A 19,253-nucleotide genomic window follows, 5' to 3' on the forward strand; every position below is an offset into this window, starting at 1 on the left:
CCACCTGGCCCCGCCCCCACCCGGGCCCTGTGCCACCCAATGAGCCGCCAAACACCAAGCGACGCTTTTAGCAAAAAGTAGACTTTATTACAGCAGCAACTGAGGCGATTCGAATGGCCCCCGGGGCCACCCCCGCAGCACCACCTTTCTGTCCCGCCCATCCGCCCCAGCGGGATCGTAGAAGTCAGCTCCCCCAGTGCCCGTGGGCCTCCTGTCCACACAGGCAGGGCAGGGGCCAGCAGGGCAGCCACTAGCCCCAGCTACAAGGTGGCTGCTGAGAAGGCCCTGGCCCACGTCTGTGCAAAACAAGTAAACAAAGTGCAGAGGGAGGAGAGGGCGAGGGGCAGGGTGATGCTCAACCAGGGCGCCCCAAAGCCCTCCTGAATAATAAGGGGGAGAAGGGGCTTCCCGGGTAATACTGACTGGGGAGAAGGAAGGGGCAGCCACACTCAGGGGTCTGGCTCAAGAGAGCTCTAGGAGGAGACGGTGACAGCGGCCGGGTTGACGGTGCTGTTCCTGGCAAAATTGAACTTGTTGAGGGTCTCCTCGAGCAGAGAGGTCAGGCGGCTCTGATCGGCCTGCGGAAGCAGCTCAGTGAGGCAGGGCTGAGGGCCGGCAGGGCGGCAGCAGCCAGGGCAGAGGGCAGGAACCCCACTCACCTCACTAATGAAGCCCAGCTGCACCAGCTCAGCCGCCAAGTCCGGGATGTTCTCATCTGACAGAAGAGAGGAGGGGCGATGAGCACCCTACAGGAGGACCCCCTACGGGAGGACCCCCCGAGGCCCTCCTCAGACCACCCAGTTTCAGGAGCTGGACAGTCATGCTCTGAATCCCTCTCTCTCTCCCTGACACGTCCCCTCAAGGATAGGGCCTCCCTCCTCCAAAAGAAAGGGGACCTCACTTGGCATCAGGTCACAGCTCAGGTGCCGGTTCAGCTTGTCCTCCAGCTTCAGCAGAAGTGTTAGCTAGAGAACAGGACGATCACGGAATGAGGCTCCTCTCCCCGTGCGGCCCCGTGCGGTCCCGATGTCCCCCCCTCCCCACACACACACACAGCCCCGCACAGCCCCACTTACGTGGTGTTTGACCCCCTCCTCCACTGACTCGATGTTACACTGCATCAGCACCACCTGGAACAGAGGAGAGGCGGCCACTAGAGAGCAGGCAGGAAACGGCAGCACCTGGAAGCCTTTCCGGCCCACAGAAGAACACGGTGGCCAGGGCAGAAACGCACTCCAGAGGACAGTGCTGTAGTTGAACGTCTCTGCCCCCACGGCCACAGACACAGTCACCCAGAGTCCCACCTTGCGTGTCTCCACCTCAGCTGGCTCAGGAGTTGGAGTTTTGACAGACGGGGGCACAACAGGTGACGTCACCTCCTCCTGCTGTGGCTGCTGAGGCCGAGGTAGGCCAAAGGCTGTCAGAGGGTAGATCCCATTCCTGGGGGAGATGACATGAGTCACACAAACGTGAAGTCTCAGGGCACCTGCCCCTGCTTCCTCACAAGTCCCCCGTCTCCTCTCACCTGACATCTTCAAGGAATTTGTCCAACTCCAGGGCCGGTGACTGAGAGTACCTGAAAGGAGGAAACGGCAGAGCATTCTACAGCGCCTCAGAGGGAGAGTGAGCAATCTATCCCCTTCAGACCCTCTCAGCTGGTTACTCACAGAGTCTGAACTGAGTCTCGTCCTGGCCCAGCAGGGATTTCAGCTAGTACAGCACTGGTATCCATGTTTTTGGTGATCTCCTCCAGAGCGTTCTCTGGGATCATGTCTGGTGGGTATAACGGGGTGGAACATTATAAAAAGACAGAATCACTTCACTCAAGGCTTAGAGGCCCAGGAGCAGTAATGAATCCCTTTGGTAATAGAATAAAGACGCCATGCCAGGGATGGAAGCCCCAGGTTGGAAGAAAATCCTAGTCATCTCTGTTTAGCATGGATTCAGTCCCAGTACCAATTTCTAGTAGGGTCCAGGGACTCACGTTGGTGTCCCACAATACAGTGAGCAGCGAGCAGTTTTAGCGAGGGCACTTCAAACAGTGCTGGGTGGAACAGAAGCTCTCTGGCTGTTGGTCTTCGGGCAGGCTCAGACTGCAGGCACTTTTGAATAAACTCCTGTAAGAGAACAAGAAACTGGAACAGGCATCTGGCAAGCCTCTCACGTCCTGTAACTTTCATTAGACCTAGTAAGGTCTCGTACATACCTGGAAGTCAACACTGTTGGAAACATTGACATATTTCCTGAAAGGACTTTAAATATATATATGGTAATGAAGAAAATTATCATTCACTGTCTTTCTGGTTTGTTTTTCATCTTAGACTTTTATTTTTCGGGGACATGGTCTCATTAAGTGGCTTAAGCTGGCCTGGAACTCACTATATAGCCCAGGTTGGCTTTGAACTCACAATTCTCCTGCCTCAGCCTTTGAAGTGCTGGGATTACAGGCATGAGCCACCATGCCTGGCTTGGTTATTACTTTTCTACTCTCCAAGCACAATACTTTTTCTTGAATGTTGAGACTTGGTGTTTCTTTTTTATATAGATATGTATATTGTTTGTTTGTTTGTTTGTTTTGTTTTGTTTTATTATATTAGCTCATTCATGGCCAACTTTTTTTAGAACTTTGCCAAATTTAGTTTTTCCCTTCCCAAACTTAGCGAACTATTGAACTCTGTAATAGTCACCATATTTTGTGTTTCACTAGACTGTTATCACAACCTCCTTTATCCACTCAATTCCTGAATTCACTGTTTCCCATGCTTTCTTAACCCCTGAGTCATCTCTCCAGCCCTTTTCTCGTGCTTTCTCTAACCATTCTACCTCCTTTTCTGCCTTTGATCAAATCGCATGGCAACATGCTTTCTTACTTTCAGTTTTAAAGGCCAGCAAAGTCACAGACCTGATCTTTTACCCAACTATCCCATCCTAATGCGGACTGGAACCTGATCCCACTCTATTAACTCTTGGACTAGACCGATGCTTCTTTCTTGCTCCCCATCATTGTCTCTGTTAACTGTTCCTTCCTTGTTTTTTGTTTGTTTGGTTGGTTGGTTTGTTTTGGTTTTTGGAGACAGGGTTTCTCTGTGTAGTCCTGGTTGTCCTGGAACTCCTTTTGTTCCCAGGCTGGCCTCGAACTCACAGAGATCCACCTGCTTCTGCCTCCTGAGTGCTGGGATTAAAGGTGTGCACAACCACCGCCTGGCTGTTGTTTTGTTTTTGAGGCAGGCTGTAATGTAGCTCAGGCTGGCCTTGAACTCCTGATCCTCCTACCTCCACCTCCCAAGTGCTGGGATTATAAAGTGTATGCCTCTATGCCTGACCTGAGTTAACTGTTCTTGTTCAGACTGTCCTGTCTCACTATAGTTAATCTACCTACTGATTCATAATTCCTTCATCCTTTAAATCTTAGCTCATTAAATATAAAATCCAAAATGAAGCCGGGCGGTGGTGGCGCACGCCTTTAATCCCAGCACTCGGGAGGCAGAGCCAGGCGGATCTCTGTGAGTTCCAGGACAGCCTGGGCTACCAAGTGAGTTCCAGGAAAAGGCGCAAAGCTACACAGAGAAACCCTGTCTCGAAAAAAACAAAAAACAAAAAACAAACAAACAAACAAAAATCCAAAATGACTGGTTTGATATTTAAATTTACTTTAGAATGCCAAGATTACTGTGTAAGAGTGTATAGCAATTGACCGAGGTAACCATCAAATCAGCTCACCTCTATGTAGATATACTTAACTAGGAAACAATTTTTATCCTCAATACTACTTATCGGAACCCCTTCACAGGAAAATCGTACAGTTTAATCTTTTCTACTTTGATTTTCTTCTTTTTCTCTTAGAACATATCCCAAGAGGATAAGCCTGAAAGCATCTGAAAATCAGCTAAGGACGGAATTGGCCCCAAGTACTCTTACCCTCTGTAGTGAGTCTTCCAGGAGCTGGATGGCGCTGCTGATGGCTTCCTGTGGCACATATGAGGACTCGCCATTGCCCTGAATCTCCAGCACAGCCATCTGCAGGGAGGAGGAACCCAAAGGGAACATGAGGTCTAAGAAACAAACCCTTGTTCAAACCCACAATCCCTCCCAGCACTTCCCTCTCTGTCTTTTCCCCTCCCTCAAGTCTCTCACCTCCAGTGCACACATGCCAAAGGAGTAGATGTCCACCGCTGTTGTCACATTAGTGACTTCTAGAGAAAACACATGTCTGTGTAAGAAGTGGCTGGCATACTTCTAAAATGTATGCAAGTGCAGAGAGATGAAGTTTTGGTTGTAATATCCCTGTATCTCAGGGGTGGCTCTATCAGGGACGGAGTGGTGGAGGGACACAACCTGAGGGACTGTAATTGTTTTTTTTAAAGCGGGGTCTGAGACTGGGGCAGAGAGGCAGGGTTCCTCACCTCCATACTCTGGTGCAAAGAAGTGCAGGTTCTTCTGCTCTTCCCGGCAAGTCTTCACATGATTGTTGATAGTGTCAGGAGCCACTAGGAGTAGGGAGACACCCACAATCTGACCACCACCAAAGCATGATCTTACTCTAGAGAGAGGCTGCAAAAGCCATGTTTCTCCTGAAGTGTCCTTTCTAATACTCAATGGACACAAACCTACCACTCTCCCAATTCTGAGCCATAGACTACATACGAACACCACCTATGTCCCCTTTCTGCAGCCCAAGGTCCCTAACTCAGGAACAACAAAGTCCACACACTGTACAGACAGACACTGAGGCTTTAGGCTCATCAAGTAACAGAGTCAAAGGAAAAGCTTTCATTTATGACCTGCTCATCTTTCCAAAGTCCCATCTATCAAATTCATAGGCCCATGAAAATGCTAGGTTTTATTTGATTCATCCGCCCTGCAATGAACATAAAAACACAGGCAGCCCTTCCTACGATGGGACAACTGGAGACCTCATGAACCTGGATAAAGGCAAAGCAGCATTAACATACAACCAAGGAGCTAGCCTCTTCCGTTACCCGTCTGTGTTGACTGAAACTCAAAAAAATACCTCAAAAGTGAACCAATACCCTGAAATCAGTTTCACTTTTAATCCACCAAAATGTCAGACTCTTGTCCAAAACCTTATTCCTCAACATCACCTACCACAGGACTGAACGAGGAACCAGGGCCAGGCTGGACTCACTCTGATCGTAACAATGACTACACATCACAGAGAATCTAGGAGCACAGTATGATTTAGGGAGCCAGCGGATGATGGGGGGAGTCTGACTAAGAGGAAGTGTCCAGCCAGGCAGAATCCACAGGAAACAAGCAGGTCACAAAGGGACAAGCAAGTGGAGGGCTGGCGGGGCAGAAGCTTGGCAGGCAGAACTAGGCAGGGAAGCGGGGAACAGGCCTTGCTCCCACGACTGCATGCACTGGGCAGCCGCAGAGGGAGCAGCGGGAGCACAAACAGAGCCCCAAGTGGGGCAGAGGGAGCTCTCACCATTAGCAAAAATCCTATGAAAGACTGTTGGGAACAGAGCAGCCCGTAAGCGGGAGGGAGGAAAACAGAGAAAAGTTGTGAGCGATGGAGCAGCCAAGCCCCAGACAATGGTAACACCACACAGACACGACACACGGAAATGTCACTGCACACAGATACACGGCAAATGGAAGCACTCACAGCAGGCACAGTCTGGAACCTCTTTGGTAGGGTTTGGCCCAAAGGGCTCAAGTCAGACCTCAGATCCATCTCTTGCCCTTTCCCAGCCTCCTATCAGTTTCTCTGTATTAGTCCAAGTTTCTCGCCAAGAAGTACAAGATTGTATACCCTACCCCATTTCCACTCACTGGTCTCTCCCTATGAATTATCTCTACTAAAAGCCTCTCTTATCACCAGCCCACACCTCAAAATTCGCTGGTCTCCCCATGCCTTTTGCCTTACCCCCATGGTTCCCAAATTCCCGAGGCGCCCCTGCCCAGAACCTCTCCCTCCCTCACCAGAGCCAATCTTGATGAGTCCGTTGTGCTGGATGAAGATGGTGTCACAGGTCAGGTTCCCATGGATGATGGGAGGGTCACAGGAGTGCAGGTAGCTGTGGGGGCACTGGGCTGTTAGAGGGGCCACTAGGAAATTAAGGGCAGGGGGAACCCAAGGGTTAAGAGGAGCAAGGGCCAGGTCTCCTCTTGGACACCATAATGATAATCCCTGTACTCTGAATCTCTGTTATACCAGGTGACTTGATTAGGATAAGCACTAGGAGAGTGAGGCAGGCTCACTGCAGTGATTAGGACATTAGGAGGACCCCATAAGGGGGAGCTAATCTTGTCAACACGTGACTCAAAGGAATTGGGGAGAGGCAGAATAGAAAAGCAGAGTAGTGCCTTGCAGTCTGCTTAAGGAAATAAATCAGGAGATACTGGGGGAAAAAACTAACCAGATATTACTTACCTTAGGGCAGACAGAATCTGTGTGCACCAGCGTTTCCAAGCCTGGAAAAAGAGTTTGGTCCAAGGATCAGCAGGTAATATTTTCTCTCCCCCTTACTTCTCCCCTCTCTACCCACCCTCCTCCAGGGTCTCACTAGATTGCCCTAGCTGTCCTGAAACTGTAGATCACACTAGCCTTGAACTCAAGACCTGCCTGCCTCTGCTCCCACTGAACTACGTCTAGCCTCACGCCGTACCTTTTCATTCATAGTCTTGTGGTTCTTCTTGGTCTTCTTCAGAAACTGCTTAAGGCTTCCAGATGACATGTATTCTGTGATGAAAATCACCTAGAGGGGCAAAGCACTTCCTGTTATGGCTTTAATCTAGACATTCTTTCTCACCTGGTGACATTTACACCACATACATATTAAAATGTGTCTGTCAACTTTCCTTTTCTTTTAATAATTTATTTTTATTTTGTGTGCATTGGTGTTTTGTCTGTGTGTATATCTGTGTGAGGGTCCCCTGGAACTGGAGTTACAGATAGTTGTGAGCTGCCATGTGGGCGCTGGGAATTGAACCCGGGTCCTCTAGAAGAGCAGATAGTGCTCTTAACCACTGAGCCATCTCTCCAGTCCCCAACTTTCCTTTTCTTTAATATCACTTTGTTAGGCTCAACAGCACAAAGAAAATACAGAAGCAAACATGTTCACTCATTTCTCCCCATCTTGAGCTGGGAAATGCTATAGGTAGCAGATGAAGCCCTACTCTCCCTGCCACAGCTGGAGATTTTTAGTTCTTGTCTCAAAATCACCTCTTTGTTTCAACCTCTGAGTGTAAAAAGGACAGTAAATGCAGTTGCTGTCTGGCAGAGAGTTCAGGAAATACTAGGCAAAAAATCTTACCCTGGCCTTGTTCTCTTTAACATCAGCCCAATACTTGTGAAACTTAACAATGTTAAGATGTTCCAACTGAATCAGATTATCAAACACTGCACGGACCTTTTCCTGGCAAGGGAGATGGAAAAAACAGTTTACAAATCACTGTAATAATAAGAAAGCCATTCCCTACCCCCTCCGCATAGATGATCCAACCATGAAGTTCTCCTCCCAGTCATTCCCCACCACCAACAGCTGTTTAAATCCTGGTTCTAGTGCCCCCGGCCTCACCACCTACCTCCTGCAGTTTGTAGTTCTTGCGTTCAGAGAACTGTACCTCATTCCACACAACCTCCACACCCTCCTCCGTATCCATGGCCAGGTATGCGCTGTCAATACCTGGTACATTACGCTGATTCACCTGAGAAGCAATTCAAGAGAAATGAAGTCACCTCCCGAACCTGCCATGTCAGTACTCCGCATGACCACCTTCCAGCTCCACCTACCCAGTCTGTCTGCTCTTCCGGACAGCTACTCCAGTCCTCACCTGTACAGCTGACTCTCCATCCCCAGAACTCCATCTCCACCACTCACCTCTTCTCTCCTCTTCTGCCAGCGTCCACAGGGCGACTCTTCCAAGATCTCAGACTCATCTTCGCTTTCTTCTTCCTCCTCGGGGGAAGCAGCTGAGGTTGTAGAGGTCACAGGAGGTGACACTGAAGTCAGGCCAGGAGCTGAAGAAGAGGATTCTACCTTTGGGTCTGAGCCACTGCTGACTACTGTTTGGGACTCCCCTTCCGACATGCTGGAATGAACACTCAGCCTGCATTGGTTGGGCAAACACAGGAGAAGACAGAGGTCAAAAACACATCTATAAAACTTTAATAGTCTTGCCAGGCAGTGGTGGCACACGCCTTTAATCCCAGCAGAGAGGCAGAGCCAGGTGGATCTCTGTGAGTTCGAGGCTAGCCTGGTCTACAGAGGGAGTTCCAGGATAGCCAAGGCTACACTGAGAAACCCTGTCTCTAAAAACAAAAAACAAACAAACAAAAAAAAAGATAAAGAAAAAGAAAAAAATAATAGTCTTAACTAACTTTGTCTTCAGATTCAAAAATACATCTCCCTGTTTCCTTTAAATCTAAAATCAGAGCCAGGCAGTGGTAGCACACGCCTTTAATCCCAGCACTCAGGAGGCAGAGGCAGGTGGATCTCTGTGAGTTCGAGGCCAGCCTGGGCTACAGAGTGAGTTCCAGGAAAGGCACAAACCTATACAGCGAAACCCTGTCTCGGGGAAAAAAAAAAAAAATTAAAATCTAAAATCAGAATTACTCCTACCTAATACTGAAACGTGAATGACTCTCCTGCTTCTGGAGAAGAGTTGTTAGTTACCTCAGCTGAAGACCACCCAGAGATCAAACACAAGGCTAATGACAACCCACTTTGGTCAAACCAAAATACCACGATCAAATGGGTTCCCCATTCCTTCTCAGCAAATAGTGATGCAATTAATATAGTCCCCATTGACTCTCCATATGTGCCTCAATTTTCACTGTGCTCAAAGACTAGGGTACACGGGCATTACTCAGAACACATGACTCCAGACTCCAAAATGTTCCACTGAGACAGCTCTATGGGTCTACACCATCCTCAGCCAACGAGCTGAAATGCCTAACTGATTTATCCTACTAGAACCAACAGGGACATTAGCCGTCCTTCCACACAGAAAGAAGCTGCCTTTGGGCCAGGTGACTGGCAGGAGTGACCTCCATCCCTAATGGCTCACCTTCCTTATGATGTGTGACTGTGGCAAGTGGGTATTGTTTAACAGCATTTCTTTTCATTTACTCACTGAAATCTTTAGTAACATTTGTAGGTTAGTAGGTCACACACTGGGTGGGTGCTTGAGATACATCAGTGAATTAAATGAAATGCCTGCACTTAATTAGCACAAATTGGAAGGAAAAAAAGATCAAAGACCTTAAGTTTCCAACTTTCCTTTCATTCACATTGCTCAAAGGCTGTGACTTTTCCATTCTCTGAAGCACTGCATCTGATACCGGTTACTTCCTTCAAGTACAAATAATTCAAGCTATAGCTTTCATGGGAAAAGTGTTCAACAGTAACATTTCTACAGGGGCAGAGGTGCTTGAAGAAAATCCTAAATTTTTCATTAATCCATGCAAAAAATAAAAGGACCACCAAAAAAAGGCTGAAAAGGAACTGCAACATGTGAGTGCTGTCTAGTGGGAAGGTGATACCCCCAAGGTAAACTTGCACTCCAAAGTCAGCTCAGAATACCAGAAACCTGCAATCAACACCAATCCGCCATACACTTCTCTCCGATGTCCTTTTCTGCACATCTCTCCCCAATCTATACTGTTTTACCCAAATCGAGGGATAAACAACGTTCCAGTAAACTCAAAGAGCAACACCGCACCACAGGGAAAAAAAAAATCTGGTAGAATATTTCCCCGATTTAATTTCTAAGAAAAGTCCTTGCCTACCCTAGAAATTCTCCTTCGTCTGCCAAGAAAGTTATGTGCACGTCTTAGCAGTAGAACAGAAAAGATGAGTTAGGCTAAGGAAATAACTGTGTTTCAATTAGTTCCTCCAGCAGCTACGTTCACGCGATGTGCCTAAAATCTGCACCGCTAAATTAAACTTCTAGCGAGATAACAACAGAAGATACGAGTAGAATGTCAATACAGGAAGCTGTGGCCTATGGAATCCTAAACTACTGGACCAAGGACACAGCCACTTCACAGTCAGGTCACTCCAAGAGAAGACTGTCATCAGTTAGAGACAAATGTCCCGGAAGGTACACGCTTGTGTCTTCCTCTTCCCTAGTCCCGTCCCGGTAGGTAAAATGAGAGCAGTGTCTAAAGATCTGAAAGCACTCCCACTCGGGATGCAGAAACTTCTGCATCACAGGGGCTTCTGCCTCGGGGCTGCTGGCAGGTTTACCGGGGATCACACGTGGAAAGGCTGCCTGCCATCGGTGAGGGCCATCTCCCCGCAGCCCCTAGCTACCCCGAGGGCGCACAGCACATTCACCCCAGGGCATCGTCCGTTATCTTGCAAAGTTGCTCGCCCGGCTTCCATTATTAGTTGAGAGCCCACTTGCGCGTCACCCCAGATGGCTCGCAGCCGCAGGCCGCTCTGAGGTCAGCACTAGTGCACAGTCGGAAAGGAAGCGAGCTCGGGGACACGAGGCCCTCAGCACCTCCACACTCCAACAGGTCGCCCGGCCAGAATCGGGAAGGAAGGAAGCGGCGGCGGGCGCCGAGGGCCCCACCAGACAGGAGCCTGAGCACCGCAGCCACCTCATCAAAGGCCGGCCCCGCCGCGCCGTCAGGCCGCAGGCCACGCCCCCGCGCTCGGCGCGCCGCCCCGCGAGCAGGCCGGGCCCGGACGCCGCGCTTCCTTCCGCAGGCCCTCCGGCCCGGGCCCCCGCCCCGCCCCCGCCCGCGCCGCCGGCCCCGCCTCTCGCGGCCAGAGTTCTAAGAGAACGCCGGGGCCCCCCGACCCGCGCCCGCAGAATTCCGGGCCGCCGCGGCCACGCCGGCGACACCAAGGAGGGCGGGCGGCGCCCCGGGGGCCAAGGTGGCCCCCTCAGCTGCGACGGCCCGGGCCGGGTCGGGCCTGACTCCCGAGGGAGCAGGGCCGCCCGACAGCACCCGCCGGCCGGGTCCCGCCGGCCCCGCGGGCTCGGGGCGATCCCGGCGCCCTTCCGCGAGCCCCTCCCTCCCTCCAGGGCCTCCTTCTCCGGCGCTCACCTCCCGACTCCGCGCCCGCAGCCTGCGCCTCGGCTCCAGCTCGGGTTCCGGGGCCTCCGATCGCCAGCGACTCCCTCACAGCTGCGCTCCGCAGCGCAACCGAACTGCGGGCCCCGCCCTCGCGGCGTCCCGACCAACAGATGGGCGGTGCCGCACCGCCGCCAGGTTTCCATTGGACAGGCCGGCGGGGGGCGGTTCCCGCAGACGGGCGCTCTCCGGGCAGCCTCCTGCCGGGTCTCCTCCCCTTGCGGGGCTCCGGCGGACGGCTTGCCAGCGTTGTCTCCTCGGCTCTCGGTCCACCCTCCGCCCTGCCGAGGTGCCCCGAGTAATTCTGCCGGACGAAAGCAAGGCCTTCTCCCTCTCTCTTCTTGAAAGCGCCATGACAGTCCTAATCCTCCGGAAAGACAAAAGGAACGAGAGACGCCGCCTCAATCCCGGGGACCAACCCGCCCACGTTTCCCGTTTGGGAAGGAGACAGTGCTCAGGGCACCAGTGTTTCAGAAAGCTTTTTGTTGTTGTTTTTAATCGCTTAACGTGAAAATTAATAGTTGCTGATTTGCATAACACTGTTTACCCAAACACACCCGATTTGACCCTCATAAAGAAGAACTCATTGAAATTATCCAGTGATAGTTAACGCGTGCGAAAATGATACAAAAAAAGTTATCCAAATTTAAGTTGATGCGAGCCCAATGAAGAATCTGAAGTGAGAAGATCCATCAAAACTGCCCTTGGAAAGGTGTTTGGAAAGGATTTAGATTGGCTGCGAGTTAATGTAAAGAAAGTACAATAGACTGTGGGTAAGCCGTTCATCTTGGAAGACTAATGGCAGAATGTAAGGGATGGAAATTCATTCTGCCATTATACATGTATTATCAGGGGAGAAGGAGCAATCATCTGACCTGAGAATGTCATAATCACCAATTTCACCTGCCTTAAATGTACTAATTAATCCTACTTCACAGATTCATTTGGAAATCCTGTAGAAACACTCATTTTCTCATCTCTTCATTTTAAAAGACTTGGTTTTTTGTTTGTTTGTTTGGTTGGTTGGTTGGTTGTTTGTTTTTTGAGACAGGGTTTCTCTGTGTAGCTCTGGTTGTCCTGGAACTCACTCTGTAGACCAGGCTGGCCTGGAACTCACAGAGATCCGCCTGGCTCTGCCTCCCAAGTACTGGAATTAAGGGCCTGCACCCCCGATGCCCAGCTAAAAGACTTGTTTTAAAAGCAAAGGTTTCTCTAGGTGGTAGTGGTAGCTGAGCAAAGGGAACACTCCTCCACTGTTGGTAGGAGTGCAAACTTGTACAACCACTGTGGAAATCAGTATGGCTGTTTCTCAGAAAATTGGGAATCAATTTACCTCAAGACCCAGCCATACCACTCTTAGGCATATACCCAAGGAATGCTCAATCATACCACAAGGATACATGCTCAACTATGTTCATAGCAGCATTATTCGTAATAGCCAGAACCTGGAAACAACCTAGATGCCCGTCAACTAAAGAATGGATTAAGAAAATGTGGTACATATACACAATGGAGTACTACTCAGCAAAGAAAAACAATGACATCATGAAATTTGCAGGCAAATGGATGGAACTAGAAAACATCATCCTTAGTGAGGTAACCCAAACCCAGAAGGACAAACATGGTATGTACTCACTCATAAGTGGTATGATACTAGATATAAAGCAAAGGACAATCAGACTGCAACCTACAGAACCAGGGAGGCTACCTAGCAGGAGGACCCTAGGATGACTGTGGCTTATAATAAGTTTTGGTTTTACTCAATTACTGGGCAAGCCTCAGTGAAACATTTCACTATTAGGATAAAAATTTGTACTGTATCAAGCTGATTATAGAGAAAATAAAATAATTAAAAAAAACCAAAAAACTAAATATTCTCTGGGCGGTGGTGTAGTGGTTCACGCTTTTAATCCCAGCACTCAGAAGGCAGAGACATCCTCCAGGACAGCTAGGGCTACACAGATAAACCCTGTCTTGACAAACAAAAACAAAACCCAAAAAACTACATTTTCAACAGGCATGTAAGGTGAATCTCTGTGAGTTTGAAGCTGATCAGAGCTACATAGTAAGACCCTGTCTCAAAAACCAAGCTTTTTTTTTTTTTCACCCAGCATAGTGGTATATACCTATAATCCCATCATTCAGTAGGCTAATGTCATGAGTTCAAGGTCAGCCAGGGCAATAATGAGACCCTCTCTCAAAATAAAATTCTTTTGGATTAAAAGATGCATGTACCTAAAATGTAGAGCACACAATTTCAAAGTTTGTTTTAGTCTCAAGGGAAAGGATGCTCATCCTCTGCGGATTAACCTTTTCTCCTCGTGGGCACCAAGGCAATTGGAACTCCTGAACCGTGGCGAGCATTCATTAAGTATCTGTTCATGCTACTTTAGTTCCCCATTATTTTCTGTCAGCACTATCGGCCTTTGCATTTCAACTAGCTATTTCAAATATGCAGAGCAGATCTTCTGGCAACCTCATTTTCAATCCTCTCATTCATTCTTAAAGTGGTCAACTGCTGCCCACATTTATACCACTTCATTTATGTTTCCTGCTTACAGAAGTAATAAATACATCCTGCTTATGAAAGTAATAAATGCTTGCCGTAAAAACTCAGAAATTGACATGGAGATGGGCTCAGCAGTCAGGAGCACTTTCTGCTCTTGCAGATAACCCTAGTCTGGTTGCCGACACCCACATGGCAACGCACAATTGCCTGTAACTCCAGGTTGAGAAAAATCTGGCGCCCTCTTTTGGCCTCCACAGGAACCACCACGCCCTGGGGCAGGTTGAAGTCTTACCTGCTGAGTTCTCTCTCCAGTCCCTACACAATACTTTCTAATAAAGCCTTTTTTAAAAACTTTATCAATAAAGTATTTCATTTCCCAAATATATCCATATTTAATTAATAACTACCATCGGACAATAGAGTGATTTCCAACATTAGCTATTATAAGTATTAGTTTGCAGGTAATATTCTATTGTATCTTGCCTGTTCATGAAATTATTATTTTGGGGAAAATACAGGTATCGCATTGATATGTTAGATTTTATATAGAAGCCTTATTAAGACAGCGTTCGTTCTGCCGAGTGGTGGTGGTGGTGGTGGCGGCGGCGGCGGCGGCGGCGGCGGCGCACGCCTTTTATCCCAGCACTCGGGAAGCAGAGGCAGGCAGATCTTTTGTGGGTTCGAGGCCATCCTGGTCTACAGAGCGAGATCCAGGACAGGCTCCAAAGCTACACAGAGAAACCCTGTCTTGAAAAAATACAAAAAAACAAAAAACAAATGAATATTTTTCTGAGTGATTAAAGGTTACAGAGTGGTTCAGAGATAAAGTGTTTGCCTAGCATACTCAAGACCCTGGGTTGCATTCCCAGCACAAAAAGAAAAGCATTATGTGTACAACACATTTGTTTGTTTCTCTTTCTTCTTTTTTTTTAAAGATTGATTGATTGATTGATTGATTGATTATGTATACAGTATTCTGCCTGCATGAATCCCTGCAGGCCAGAAGAAGGCACCAGGTCTCAGAATTGAACTCAGGACCTCTGGAAGAGCAGACGGTGCTCTTCACCACTGAGCCATCTCTCCAGCCCCTCTTTCTTCTTTAGACAAGAGTCTCACTATGTAGTCCTGGCTGGCTCAGTTGTTACTATGTAGACGAGGCTGGCCTGGGACCCAGTGATCAGCCTGCCTATTCCTCCCAAGAGCTAGGATGAAAGATGTATGTCACCATGCCAAGGCAGGGCTTCAACTTAACACTATCACACTTCAGTCTCCCAATTGCTGGCATAATAGCCCACTCCAGCCTCAACTTGATGTTTTGATATATGTATATATTGATCACCACAATCAAGGTATCTGGCACCTTATATAGTTATCATGTGAGTGAGTGTGTGTGTGTGTGTGTGTGTGTGTGTGTGTGTGTGTGTGTATGAGAGAGAGAGAGAGAGAGAGAGAGAGAGAGAGAGAGAGAGTTCTTAAAATCCACTCCTATTGGGTGGGTAGGGAGGCAGAGAGCATCTGGGAGGAGTTGGAGGAGAGGAAAGAATATGATCAAAATATATGAAAATGTTTAAATAACAAAATATGACAAAACATATTTGAAACAAGGTGAAGCAGAAACTATCATATCGAAGTTGGACACAGCAACCTAACAGGAGGAAAAGAGCCCCAAGAGCAGGCACAAGAGTCAGAGACCCACTCATTCTCACAGTCAGGAGTCCCATAAAAATACTAAGCTGATAGCTATAATATCTATGCAGAGGATCTGATGCAGACCCATGTAGGCCTGTACTTTCTGCTTCAGCCCCTGTGAGCTCATATGCACCTTGCTTAGTTGATTCAGAGGGCCTTGTTCTCTGGACATCCTCCATTCCCTCTGACTCTTACAACCTCCTCAGGATTCCCTGAGTTCTAAAGGGAGGGATTTCATGGAGATCTCTCATTTTTACTCTCTCTGCTATGGGTCTCTGCATCTGTCACCATATGATGCCAGAGGAAGCCTCTCAGATGATGACTGAATAAGAATAAGGCACTGGCCAGGCGGTGGTGGCGCACGCCTTTAATCCCAGCACTCGGGAGGCAGAGCCAGGCGGATCTCTGTGAGTTCGAGGCCAGCCTGGGCTACCAAGTGAGTTCCAGGAAAGGCGCAAAGCTACACAGAGAAACCTTGTCTCGAAAAACCAAAAAAAAAAAAAAAAAAAAAAAAAAAAAAAAAAAAAAAAAAGAATAAGGCACTGATCTATGAGTATAGCAGAATATTATTAGGAGTGGGATGATTTTACTGTTACTTTTTTTTTTTTAACCAGAAGCATTGGGTTATCTAGTCTCTGGTTGTGGTGGTATTGTGTTTTAACAAAAAAAAAGTCTGCAGGGAACCATGACCACACCTAACAGCAACTTTGAAATCTTCAAAAGGATGATGGGACCCCACAAAAATGATTCCACATGGACTATGGTAAAGCCATTAAGCTGGTTAACACCAAGGAAAGATCGACTTTGGACTACAAACTGTTTAGGACAATTTTGAGATGACTAGCTGAGATGATCCAGCCTGACAGACTACTCCAGCAAGTACTTGTGACAAGCCCTAAACTTTCCTATTATACAGAGACTGGACAAATGATACAGGACTTGACAATTAACCCAAAAATTTTCTTTTCAAGATTCCCTAAAGATATCTTCACCCCTAGAAAGCAAAAACAAAAAGAGAATAAGATATGAGATAGATCATTGAATCTACTCTGAGAAAAAAAGATAAATAATAGGATAAATAGGTAGATCACTGCATCTACACTGAAGAAAAAGGGGAAGATATAAAAATGACAAAAGGTAGACTACTGAATGTATTGTGAAAAGAAAAAAGAATATGGTTATGGTAAGATAAAAAGGGAGATTATGGAATCTACTTTTAAAAAGGAGCTACTTGTTTTAAATAAGATAAGTAATGAAAAAATTTTGGTCTGAGTATCAGATGTTACTGGACTGGACATTGTTAATATACATAATGGAGTTTTTATCTGAATCTGTCAAATGTTAATGGACTAGACATCATTAATGTAATTTTTGCTGTATATATTGTATATACTTATTGGATAGTTTTTCTTGTATTAGTTATAAGCCTTTTTTAATTTTAGACAAAAAGAGAGGAAATGTGGTGGTATTGTGTTCCCCAAAATATTGTGTACCTTAATAAACTTATCTGGGGTCAGAGAACAGAAAAGCCACAAGATATTTAGGCTAAAAATGTTAGCACATGCCTTTAATCCTAGCATTCCAGACATAGAAATCCCTCTGGATCTCTGTGAGTTCAAGGCCGCATTGGAAACAGCCAGGCATGGTGACTCACGCCTTTAATCCCAGAAAGCAGCCTTTAATCCCAGGGAGTGGTGGTAGAAAGCAGAAAGGTTTATAAGGCGTCAGGACCAGAAACTGGAGGCATTTAGCTGGTTAGGCATTTGGCCTGGTTAAGCATTTTGGCTGGTTAAGCATTCAGGCTTCTAGCAGCAGTTCAGCTGAGAGCCATTGGGATGAGGACACAGAAGCTTCCAGTCTGAGGAAACAGGACCAGCTGAGGAATTGGCAAGGTGAGATAGCTGTGGCTTGTTCTGGTACTCTGACCTTCAAGCATTTACCCCAATAACTGGCCTCGGGTTTGATCTTATTAATAAGAACTGTTAAGATTCATGCTACATCTGGTTCTTTTTGTTTTTGCTTTTCTTTCTTTTTTTTGGGAGGGGGTAGTTTTCGAGACAGGGTTTCTCTGTGTAGCTTTGGAGCCTTTCCTGGAACTCACTCTGTAGCCCAGGCAGGCCTTGAACTCACAGAGATCTGCCTGCCTCTGCCTCCCGAGTACTGGGATTAAAGGTGTGTGCCACCACCGCCTGGCTTGTTTTTGTTTTTCAAGACAGAGTTTCTCTATGTAGCCCTGGCTGTCTTGGAACTCTGGAACTCGCTCTGTAGACCAGGTTGGCCTCAAACCTAGAGATCAGTCTGCCTCTGCCTCCTGAGTGCTGGGTTTAAAGGCATGTGCCATCATGCTTGGTAAGTCTCTGGTTCTTGGTTACACAGGCAGTGTTGGGTGTGGGTTTCTTCTTGTGGAGTGGGTCTTAGGTCAAACCAGACATTGGCTGGCTACTCCCACAAGTTCTATGCCACTATTGCCCTAGCATATTTTGCAGGCTGGACAGATTGTAGGTCAAGGGTTTTGTGACTGGGTTGGTGTCCACATTTCTCTGCAGAGTATATTCCCACACCAAAGAGACTAGAATGTAGGGGTGAAGGCTCCATGTAGGCACCTGTCGGACTTCTCCATATTCAATGAGTTGTGTGGGTGTTGTCCTCAACAATGGTGCCCCAACTGTCAGTTTACAGAGAGCAATCCTTTGTCTTAGCAACAGCCTGGGTTGTTTGGGGATTTCCATGGGACCCCCTAGGTCAACAACTCAGTTGAATGCAACCTACCCCCAATACTGGAAGCCTTGCCTGTCAACAAAAGTTGGACGGTTGAGACTCCATATCCCACATTACTGGGAGTCCTCATTAGGATCACCTTCATAGATTCCAGGGAGTTTCCCCTGCACTCGGTTTCCACATTGCTCCCCCAAACTCCCAATTCCAGCCATCTCTGCCTGCACTCTCTCCCTCCACCTCATCTGCCCCCAACCTGATCTCCTCTCCCATCCCCACCAGTTCCCAGTTTGCTCATAAAAATCTATTCTATTTCCCCCTCTCAGGGAGATCCATGTGTCCCCACTCAAAAAAAAAAAAAAAAAAGAAAGAAAGAAAGAAAAAGAAAAAAGAAAACCTAACATCTCTGGGTCTACGGATTGTAGCTTGGTTATTTACTTAATGGCTAATATTCACTTACAAATGAATACATACTATATTTATCTTTCTGGATCTGGGTTACCTCACTCAGGATGATTTTTTCTAGTTCCATCCATTTGCCTGCAAATTCCATGATGTCATTTTTTTAAAAATTGAGTAATACTCCATTGTTTAAATGTATAACATTTTCTTTATCCATTCTTCTGTTGAGGGACTTTTAGATTGTTTTCAGTTTCTGGCTATTATGAATAAAGTCACAATGAATACGGTTGAGCAAGTGTCTTTGTGGTAGGATGGAGTGTCTTTTGTGCATATGCCCAAGAATGGTATAGCTGGATCCTGAGGTGGATCAGTTCCCAACTTTCTGGGGAACTTCCATACTAATTTCCATAGTGGCTGTACAAGTATGCACTCCCACCAGCAATGGAGGAGTGTTCCCCTTGCTCCATGTCCTGGCCAACACAAGCATCCCTTGTTAATCATTATAACACACTTAAGATGGACTCTTAAAGTAGTTTTGATTTGCATTTTCCTGATGGCTAAGGATGTTGAACATTTTTTTGTTTTTGTGTTTGTTTTTTGAGACAAGGCTTCTTTGTGTAGCCCTGGCTGTCCTGGACTAGCTCTGTAGACCAGGCTAGCCTCAAACTCATAGAGATCTGCCTGCCTCTGCCTCCCTTGTGCCACCACCGCCCAGTGAACACATTTTTTAATTGTTTCTCATCCATTTGAGTTCTTCTATTGAAAATTCTCTGTTTATATCTGTACTCCATTTTTAAATCAGATTTTTTAAAATATCTAGTTTCTTGGGCTGGAGAGATGGCTCAGAGGTTAAGAGCACTGGCTGCTCTTCCAGAGCTCCTG

General features: G+C 47.2%; 1 protein-coding gene across 1 annotated transcript; it reads right to left on the reverse strand.

The window, feature by feature from the left end:
• Positions 1-65: 65 nt before the first annotated feature.
• On the reverse strand, positions 66-11,161 carry Nrbp1 (nuclear receptor binding protein 1). Its single transcript, XM_059248286.1, has 18 exons — positions 11,030-11,161; positions 7,848-8,076; positions 7,552-7,674; positions 7,281-7,382; positions 6,633-6,722; positions 6,398-6,438; positions 5,947-6,041; positions 4,404-4,487; positions 4,135-4,193; positions 3,919-4,017; positions 1,985-2,117; positions 1,668-1,773; positions 1,526-1,576; positions 1,305-1,440; positions 1,077-1,130; positions 902-965; positions 660-715; positions 66-578 (listed from the first exon to the last, which is right to left on the reverse strand). The coding sequence occupies exons 2-18, from the start codon at positions 8,055-8,057 to the stop codon at positions 474-476; spliced, it is 1,608 nt and encodes a 535-aa protein (XP_059104269.1). The 5' UTR covers positions 8,058-8,076; positions 11,030-11,161; the 3' UTR covers positions 66-473.
• Between the last annotated feature and the right edge of the window lie 8,092 nt (positions 11,162-19,253).

The sequence above is a fragment of the Peromyscus eremicus genome, chromosome 22 (assembly GCF_949786415.1).
Source record: "Peromyscus eremicus chromosome 22, PerEre_H2_v1, whole genome shotgun sequence".
Classification (NCBI taxonomy): Eukaryota; Metazoa; Chordata; class Mammalia; order Rodentia; family Cricetidae; genus Peromyscus; species Peromyscus eremicus.